At 35.8% G+C, this 10,697-nt stretch overlaps 1 protein-coding gene across 15 annotated transcripts in view; it reads left to right on the top strand.

Moving 5' to 3' along the window:
* Positions 1–10,697, top strand: part of Pde1c (phosphodiesterase 1C) — a 606,321-nt gene that overhangs the window by 517,734 nt on the left and 77,890 nt on the right. For all 15 annotated transcript variants that reach the window (XM_048786434.1, XM_048786431.1, XM_048786441.1 and 12 more), the window contains 2 exons: positions 2,032–2,133; positions 2,690–2,810. In XM_048786434.1, coding sequence (XP_048642391.1) covers positions 2,032–2,133; positions 2,690–2,810 — 223 coding nt within the window. The remainder of the gene's footprint in view (positions 1–2,031; positions 2,134–2,689; positions 2,811–10,697) is intronic.

Raw genomic sequence — 10,697 nt, 5'->3', positions numbered from 1 at the left:
GGGTGGGGAAAGGATGAGGTTGAAGAGAAGATAAACCCTTCCAGGGCACATACCCACTGACCTAATTCCTCCAACTATGGTCCCACCTCCCTGTAGTCCATTCAGCTCTCTATGGATGAATCCATCAAATGAACTACCATGAGGTCATAGCCCTCATGATTCAACCATTGACCTAAAGCCCCACTACTGAACCTTACTGAATTGGGGACCATGGGTTCAGTAATGGGCTTTTGGGTGGACATTCCACATATCATGACATCAACCAATTTACTTAGAAAACAAAGAAGGGAAAAATATTCTCCTTGTGTTTTATGAGGCTTAATTTTGACACCATACCCATACCCTGCCCAAAACATCATTACTTTAATATTAAAGACCAATATATCTTGTAAACAAGGTAACAACAATCTTTATTAAACAATAACAAAATTAATATTATATATATATATAAAATGATAATGCATCAGTGTGTGATGATTAATTTTATGTCAATATCACTGGACTACTGTGTGCTGGATACTTGATCAAACATGATTTGGGATGTTTCTGTGTGTGTGTTTTTAAATGAGATTAATGTGCGAAAGAGTAGACTCAGATTGCCCTTCCTAATATGGGTGGACCTCGTTCAAGTAGTTGAGGGCTAGAAAAGATAACAAGGCTGACCCTCCCTTGAGTAAAATAGAATCCTTCCTGCCTATCTTTGAACTGAGACACAAGTACACATCCATCAGAATAATGGAAATTAGAGACTGACAGAAGTAGTCAAAGAAAAGCTGGAACTTTTTTTCACTAGTGGTCAATATGTAAAGTGATACAACTATTTTGAAAAATGTTTGGCAGTTTCTCATAACAGGAAAAAATGGCTACCTAAAACACCAACCATTCTACTTCTAGGTACTGGCCCCAAAGAAATGAAAACATATGTTCACACCAAAACTTGTCTGTGAATACTTGTACCATCCTTATTTCCAATAGCCCTCAACAAAAATCTAATTACCCAAATTGCCCATCCATTGGGAAATAGAACTTCTCATTTGTGGAATAACCTGAAATATCCACTCAGCAATAAATGGAAAGGAACTGTTGATGAACCACTGCATGGGTGAATGGAAAACTATTGTTCTGAGGAAAGGAAGCCCAAAACAAAAGAGTACATTTTAGTGTGTGTGTGTGTGTGTGTGTGTGTGTGTTATGCATAGTAAACGGTTAGTGCTCACTGAGTTATGCAATTTATACAGAAGAAGTTTATTCTATGTAAATTATAACTCAAGGAAGTTGTTAGAGACAGTAAAATGATGAGGATTTTACTGGGGTTCAGAGGAAAGAAGAAGGAGGAACTAGGGGGAGCATGGGAAAATTTAGAATGCTGAAATTATTCTGTATGATATTGTAATGATGAACACATAACCTTATGTATATGTTGAAAACTGTAGAACTGGGCAATGTGGTGAGTGAACCCTTGTGTATGTACTTTAGGTAATATGTCAATATTGGTTCTCAGTTGTAATAAATGCACCACATTAATGAAAGATGTTAATACTAAGGGAAACTGTGCAGGGAAGAGAAGGTATCTATCCTAGCTGCTCAATTTATCTGTGAACCTGAAACTACTCTAAAAACTAAAGTCTATTAAAATAAATAAAAGGTAGAATCCCTTTACCTGAAATATAATATGGATTATCAGTCTAGCTCCTAGAATCATTTTCAAGTTAATTCATCCTCAAAACTTTGAACTGAGTTGAGAAATGAGCACTTTAATATAATTTTCAGCTTCATTGGGTTTTTCCTGTGAGTTACTTTTCCAAGTGATGTGTGTATTTCATGAATCATATTCCTAATAAATGATTTCCTTAATCTTTAACCTTCATTTATTCCTCATAAAAAACCCACTGAAAAGAATCTAATTAGATTAGAAATGTCAGAAATGATTAATTGATTTTGATTAGAAGTGCCAAAAAATAAACTGATTTTTCTTTTCCACTTTTTTTTTTTTTACTTCTATCCTTTTTTCTCTATGGGTGCCCCTGAAAGGGAGTTTCGAACCTTGGTCATTGAGATGGTGATGGCCACGGATATGTCTTGCCATTTCCAGCAAATCAAAGCAATGAAAACAGCTCTGCAGCAGCCAGAAGCGTAAGTGGGCTGGTGACATAGTGTTTTCCCAGGTGTTTGAACTGGGACTTCCTTGTCCCTGTTGTACTGTAAAAGCACATTTCCTTCACATGACCTTGTTTTGGGTGCTCTCATAAAGTGGGGTGTTTGGAGGAGGGTGCATGAAAATTATACATATCTCACAATTAGGCATATTCTCATCAGAGTTGAAACAAACCATAGGGCCAGTAACCGTTTGCCCCTTAGAATTTAAAATAGTCCCTTGTGAACAATTAAATGATCAAAGATCCACTTAAGGCAAAGACAGGAAGTAAAAGCCTGTGATTCTTGGATCCTTGTCTTCTTGAATGATACAGCCATTCCATGAATGGGATTGAGTCAGAAGCATCCAGTTCAATAAACAGGGAGACCAAGGTGATGTGTACCCTCTCACTGGGCGAGATAATGCCCCTTTCCTTCATTTAGCTGAGTTTGCATTTGAGATGGGGGAATGGAAGGGATTTAAACCCTCAGTGATTTTTAAAATCCTTCTGAGGATAGATGTGTGGTCGTTGAGTGTGGCCACTTTGCTTTTCAGAATCGAGAAGCCCAAAGCCTTATCCCTGATGCTGCACACGGCAGACATTAGCCATCCTGCAAAAGCCTGGGACCTGCACCACCGCTGGACCATGTCACTGCTGGAGGAGTTCTTCAGACAGGTACCTTGTTGCTGTGCTGGTCATCAGGGCTGTCATCCCCGGGTATTTTAGGAAATTCATGTTTGGGGCCACTATGATTAGGACTCTTGACATTAGTTATTTTCTTCAGGTGGAGTGGTGGGTTTCACAGCTTTGATCCCTCCTTCCTGGATATATCATGTTTGAATCTTAGCCAAATTCTGATTCTCGGGACATTATAAAATGTATCTCTATCTTATATATTTCTGTTTAGAAGAAAAAGCATTTTCTATGTCATTTGAGGACCCCTCCTCTTTATTTTCTAATGAATTGAAAAAATGGTACTTATTTTGGCATTGACCTATGGGATTAAGTTGTTAATCTTTAACTCATGTCTATGCTACAATTGGTGGGGTGGAAACACCCAGGGTATTAAATTCCAAAACAAAGTGTGGTAAATCAGGGTCAGAAAATCATTAGACACTATTTTTCCAATTATATTTAAACTTAACCACATCTTAAGATCCAGAGTTGTGTTGTCTACAAGAATAGACAGAGTCTTTAATGAGTATACATTGCTTTCAAACAAATTTTAAAATACATATTTAGAACAGAGAAATAGGAAGGAAAATCATGCACATTACCAAGACCAAAGTCTTTTCAGTCTCAGGCATGTATACCTAACCTGGTCTCCAAAAGAATTGTGTTCAGACATCTGCGGAAGATATTAAGGCCTGGGGTTGAAAATGTAACATGTCAATGGTTGACTTAAGTTACAGTTAATTCAAGTTAATAAGGTTAATTCAATTAATTCTTCTTAATTGAAGAAGGGAAGAATAGGACATGGATTTGGAGGTATCTAAAATTCCATAAAATACTGCTTATTAGCACCAGTCTTACTTACCTTTGTCCCTTAAAACTGATAAGGGATAGGCTCTTTAGCTATGTCTTAGTCCATTTTCTGTGACAATAACAAAGGCCTAAGACTGGTTAATTTATAATGAACAGATATTTATTTAGAATTTGGTTCTGAAAGTTGGAAGTTCAAGACCATGGTGTGCATCTGGTCAGAGCCTTCCTGCTTCATCATAACATGATGGAAGGCACCACGGAACAAACCTGTGAGCTCAGGTCTTTCTCTTCTTACAAAGCCACTAATACTGTATGCCACTAATACTGTATGGGGGGGGGGACCACCCTGATAACTTTATCTAATCCTAATTACCTCCCAAGTCTTCATTTTCAAATAAAGTAACATGTGACTTTAGGGATTAAGTTTTAAACATATGAAAATTTTGGGGGGAACACATCCAAACTGTAGCACACTGATTACAAAAGGTTTTTGGAGCAAATTACTCTTGTGATATTTCATAATCTTATGATTCTCATTTGAGGGGAGAAATTGTAGAATGCATCTCTGTGTATTTTGTTCCTTCTGAAGCTGTACACTCTGGTGATGAAGTGGGACTAGCGTCAACAGCATATACAAGTTAGAAAGCCTTTCATTTTTTTGTACAGTAGATTGAACCCGGAAGTGCTTAACCATTGAGCTACATACCCAGCCCTTTTTTATATTTTATTTTGAGACATGGTCTTGCTAAGTTGCTTTAGGGCCTCACTAAATTGCTGAGGCTGGCTTTGAATCCTTCTGAGTCACTGGGATTACAGGTGTACACCACAGCACCCGGCATCAGAAAACCCTTTATTAGAGTTTTCATTCCAATGAATTTGAGGCCTGGGAATAATCAAGTCACCCCTCTAATTCCTTATGGTCTTGCAATTGTTTGTTGAGGAGGATAAGGGGTTCTGGGTAAATTTGGACCAGTTTTCTAAGAGCCTTCCAACCTTAAGCACTCAGTTTCTTTCACTCTGTCCCTGGGGGCTCGTCCACATGTGCGCACTCATGTGAACCCACAAGCTGTTATATGGATACACCAGCAAGTGCCTTCTTCTGAATAGGGTCATTACCCATTGCAAAGTCAATGCCTGGTCTCCCAGGGTAGTTCTCAAAGGGAATTCTCAAAGTGAGTATGCAGAGAGGGGAGCTAGAACTTTCCAGGTGTGGCCCACTTGTGTATAAAAGCAGGACAGCAAATTCATCCTTCATTTAAGGCTTATTTTGAGCCATTTTCTCCCAGGGGCTATTTTTTCTAATAGCAGTGACAGAACTTTCTCCAAATACCCACTCCCCTGGCCATATGCTTACTTCCATATGACTTTTGTAATAAAACTCCCATTCAGTCCTTGACCAAAGGGTAGAACATAGCTAATCATTTAAGTTTGATGGATCGAAGTGATTTCCTCTTTTCAATTATGAGTGAATGACTTAAATATGTGAACATTTTCTTCCTATAAAGGAAACCTTGTTTGCATACATATACACATAAACTCAAGTTGAATAAAAATATGTTAGAGGCAATGCAAAACTAACCATATTGAACTCTTTTGCCTGTTGGGAATCTAATGTTAGCTCACTGGGTTGGAACTATGTTTAGTAATTATAAGTCAGTAAATTATTTTTATTGACTTAATATTTTAATTCAGATGTCATAAGCCATAGCAAGTAACCCAGTAGGAGAAATGTTGCCTCAGCTCTTAACAATAGATTTTAAATTGGACAGTTCAAATGGGAAATCTCAATGGGACTGTAGAGTCTTTTTTAAAATTGCATTTGGAAAGTCGGGTTATATTTCAAAATAAGGGCATAGCCTCAGTGCACATGGACCAGACCTTCCATACTTTACTAAAGAGGGCATTACATCTTCAGTTTTATATCCATAATTTATGCAATCCAAGCCATCGCTTCAGGATGCTTTTCAATGAAATATTGACTTTTAAAAAAGTATGTTTACCTCCTTGGCAAATACATCTTGTTGTAAAAGCTTGAGGTTCATTTCCTTTGTATTGCTGTATATTTTTATATTTAACAAACCTCTCTTTCAATTCTTAATTTCTTCTGTGTCTGTGATTGTTACCCTATTTGATTAGTTCACTTATTATGTTTTCCCCCTTCTTTCTCTACAAAATTACATAATTGCTTTATTGTTTCCTTTTTATTTAATACTGCTGTAATCACTGTTTCATTTTTATTAATTCATTCCTTCTGCTTGAATCTGTTTTGTTCTTTTTCTAATTCTGAATTGGATGCTCAATTCATTTACTTTCATTACTGCTTGTTTAGAAAACATGAAACTAGGAGTTTTTCTTTTTTTCTATTATCAGGAATTTCATAGGTCTTGATATGCAGCATGTTCATTATTATTCTTTACTAAATATTCTGTAATTTTGGTTTTGATCTCTTCTAGCCAGCAGTTGCTTCAGATAAAGTTTTGTTTCATTGTTTATAATTTTTCAGTGGTATGTTTCTTTGTTTAAGAACTTTGTAATTAATTTTTGTTTATTGAATTTTGATGAAAGAATTTTCCCATTGTTTGGATCTTATTTTGAAATTTGTACATCAACTGCTACATAGTCAACTTTTGCAAGTGTTCTTTGCAAGTGTTCATGGATCATCAGAGGTAGATTTATTTCCAATTTTCAGGGTAATGTTAAAGGAAAACCAGGTACATCCATCCACCTTCTTAATTATGATATTTTGGTATTTTATATATCATTTTTAAAAATTTGAGCTATCATGGGCTGACAGGTGTTTCGATTATTTTCTATATGCTCTGTAATTTTTGCTTCACAAAATTTTATTTTTTGGGGGGAGGAGTACAAGAAAGTGAACTCAGGGACACTTGACCACTGAGCCACATCCCCAGTCCATTTATTTATTTATTTATTTATTTATTTATTTATTTATTTATTTAATTTAGAGACAGGGTCTCACTGTGTTGCTTAGCACCTCACTTTTGCTGAGGCTGGCTTTGAACTCTCGATCCTCCTGCCTCAGCCTCCTGAGCTGCTGGGATAAAAGGCATGTGCCACCCCGCCTGGCTACATGTTGATTCTGTACCATTTAGTTTTGGGATGTTTGTAACTGTTAGACCCTCGTAGTTTATTGTACCCTGCATCAGTATAAAGCCCACTTCTTTGTCTCATCTAGTGCTCTTCTTAGAATTCAAATTTAACTCACATGAAGAATCTGATCTTGTCTTTGCACATCTTTTTTACTTTTAGCCTTTATAGACATTTTGATTTAGATGTGTATTAAATACTTTATACAACTGAATTTCTTAAATAAGTCAATCAGATGTTTTCTGTTGTATAATTGAAGGTAGCCACATTATCATCTATTGAAATGATAGGAATGTTTGATATTAATTACTCTCATATTTTATATTATGTTTTCTGTTTTTATATGTTTTTCAAAAATAGTTCATTATATTTTCTGGGCCACCTACTTTGTTATATATTTGGTTTTTCTGATTATCTCAAAATTTTATGTTTTAGTTCTTCTAGTGGTTAACTTGCTAATGAAAACTAAATTCTCTATTTATTCAGATAGTATTTATTGTTTCCATTATAAAAATTAGTAAATGTTGACCTCCCTTACCCCTTCCACAATACCCACTTTATTTTTTTATATATTTTTAAAAATTTTATTGGTGCATACACATAAAAGTGGGATTCGATGTTACATATTTACACATGCACACAACATAACAATATAATCTGGTAAATTAATTTTTTATTTATATGTGACAGTGGAATGCATTACAGTTCTTATTACACATACGGAGCACAATTTTTCATATCTCTGGTTGTATACAAAGTATATTCACACCAATTCGTGTCTTCATACATGTACCAATACCCACTTTAGATGGCTTTAATATCTTGCTTACTTCTTGTGTCCCTTGATTATTAAGTAAAGCCCTTTTACTTTATATATCAGACATAAATGATATATTTTACCCTGTCTGTAAAAGACAAGGCAGTGATTCATACTTTCAATACCTGTTTCCTTTCCTTTCATAATGTAACTAATTCCTTGTTGCTGTTTTTTGGTTATATTATTTCCAAATTGTCCCAATATTTTAAGTGAGCATTCCCTTTTGTAGACTATATGGTGTACAAAAAGCACAGCCCCCCAAAATGTGACTGAGAAAGGTGGAAAAAAACAAACTTGACAAAGGCATAATTCCCTGGTAGTTCTTGTCTTGGTGATACTCAGTGTTGGCACTTTGCCCAAGGTGGTTCCTCAAGAAGTTCCTTCTAGAAACAATGGAGTTTCTTCAAGCCACGTCATTGTTTGCTTGTGAGTTTCCCTGCTGCTGTTGATACTTGGGTCTGATTTGCTTGGGTGTGACGTTTTTAGATCCAACTTTCTTTCCATGAGGTCTTTTTTTACTCTCCCCCAAGTGTTTTCCACACCCAAATGTTGCTATGAAGAGTTTGAAGCCAGGCTGACAATATTTCCGTGTTGAGGTGATTTATCTTTTGGCATATGTTTCCTAAAGATTATGTTTTGTTTTAAAGAAAAAAGACTTTTTATTATGGAAAATTTTAAATATATACAACCTGAGATGAATTCTTTTCCTATGAGCCCAGTGAGCTTTCTAGGGAGTGCTTGGGTAGTGATTGTTTCCTGTCAGCTCTTCTGGGGACATGGCATGTTCTTTCCTCTACAGGTTCCAGTTGGGTGGATGACATCTTTGAATGTCTCCTTTGTCCACTTGTTCTCTAGGGGCAAACTGTGGCTCATATGTTGCTTCTTGCTTGTTTCTCTTCCATGTTGGTTGTTTTTTCCTTAATATTTTTAACCCTTTGTTTGGTCTGCTTTTCTCACTCCTGACCTCCATGGATGCTATGATTCTGGTTTTCTTCTCTACATCTATCTTCCCTGTACTTTATTCACTCTTGTTCTCCTGAAACCCTGTTTTTGTGATTAACATGTATTTCTCAATGTTCATTAAGATATGTTTGATCTTGGTGGCACCATTGTTCTGTTTCTGATGTTAGTCTGTCTGTCTATCTCTTCTTCTCTTCCTCCTTCTCCTCCTCTTCCTCCTTTTCTTTTATTCCCTCTGTCCCTTTATCTTACTTTTTTTTCTTTTGTACTGCTAGGGATTGAACTCAGGGCAGTGTGCATGTTGAGCACGTGCTTTGCCAATGAGCTACTCCCATACCTTCTCTTCCCACTTTGAGGGGGCTTTTAAAAATTTTTCCCCTCTTGCTTTTCCTCTTCTTCTCCATCTTCTCCTTCCTGGGGTCCTCATACTCATCTTTCTGTTACATTTCCTTCTTTTTCTTTTCTTCTTCCTCCCACTCCTTTCCCCCACCTTCTTTTTCCTTCTTCATTTTATTATTATTATATTTGAGTGAAATGAATTCTTTTTGTACCACCTATTTGCAGAAGATTTGTACCAGGAGGAAACAAGAGCAGTAGTACTCTAAGCAACCTGGGATTTTCCTTGGTTTATTTTGTGATTCCTATGCAGTGGTGTGTGTGTGTGTGTGTGTGTGTGTGTGTGGTGTATGTGTGTGCCTTTATGTTTTCCAAGATATCAGAGGGAAGCTATGGTAGGATTGCTCATAATTCAGCCTCTGCCCTCCACCAGCCTTAGTATCTCACAGCACCCCTCTTTGATATTCACAGCGTTTGATGACCCTTCCATACATAGTTTTAATTTAGATTACAGATTTTAATGTTATTTGTATTTCTGTTTCTTATTCTCCTTATTTTGGAGGTGATAACTTCTTAGAAGAAAGGGCTAAAATTTACTATCTTAAATCCAAAAGCACAATACTTTTCTCATAGCTAATCTTTGTGCACTCTTCCTCGAGGAGGATGGAGAGTGTACATTGCTGCATTTTGGTTTTGTTGTGATTGTTCTTGTTTTTTTTTTTAGTTGCCATTAACATTCATTTTTATTGAGAACCTGAAATCATTTCTTTTCATATAGTACAGTGGTGTCTCTGTGAATAGGGAGAAAAATAGAGTGTGGGAATTTTAACTATATTTAAACTTTTTCTCTAACTTGTTGAGTTTATTTTATTAAATCAGAATTCACACACCATAAATTCATCCTTTCCCAGGATGCCATTTAATGGTTTTCAGCGTATCCACAAAGTCATGCAATCATTATCATTACCATGATCTAATTCTAGAACGTTTTCATCCCTGTAAAAAAGAAAAGTACTTGTTAGTAGTTACTCCCCATTCCTCCTTCCCCTAGTCTCTGGCAACTACTAATCAATTTTTTGTCTCTGTGAATTTGCCTTTTCTAGATTTTATTATATCATGCATCATGTTTTCAAGGTTCATCTATATCAGAACATATATCAGTATTTCATTCCTTTGTGGCTGAATAACATTTCATTATATAGATATTACATATTTTGTTATTCATTTATCAAGTAACATGACTTGCACATTTGTACTTTTTATCTATTATCAACAATGCTACTGTGAACATTCATATACAAGTTTTTGTGTGGACATATGTTTTTAATACTCATGGGGTATAAACTAGGAGTGGAATTGATGGGTTTTATGCTAACTCTAGTTTAAACTTTTTTTATTCTTTTTTATTGATTTTATTATTTTTTAATACATGACAAAAGTGGAATGCATAATTCTTATTACACATATAGAGCACAATTTTTCATATCTCTGTATATAAAGTATGTTCATGCCAATTTATGCCTTTATACATGTACTTTGTTATTTTTTTGCATTACAATTCTTAATACATATATATATACCACAATTTTTCATATCTCTGTTTGTATATAAAGTATGTTGACACCCAATTCAAGTCTTCATACATGTACTTTGTATAATGATATCCTTCACATTCCACCATCCTAGCTAATCCCCTGCCCCCTCCCTTTCCCTCCCACCCCTCCTTCCTATCTAGAATTAATCTAAACCTCCCATGCTCTCCCTCCCTACCCCACTATGAGTCACCCCCCTTATATCAGAGAAAACACTAGGCATTTGTTTTTTTGGGATTGGCTAACTTCACTTAGCATTATCTT

The sequence above is a fragment of the Marmota marmota genome, unplaced genomic scaffold, assembly GCF_001458135.2.
Source record: "Marmota marmota marmota unplaced genomic scaffold, marMar, whole genome shotgun sequence".
NCBI classification, from domain to species: domain Eukaryota; kingdom Metazoa; phylum Chordata; class Mammalia; order Rodentia; family Sciuridae; genus Marmota; species Marmota marmota.
Note: the sequence above shows the minus strand (reverse complement) of the source record. Positions and strands in the feature narration are given on the sequence as shown.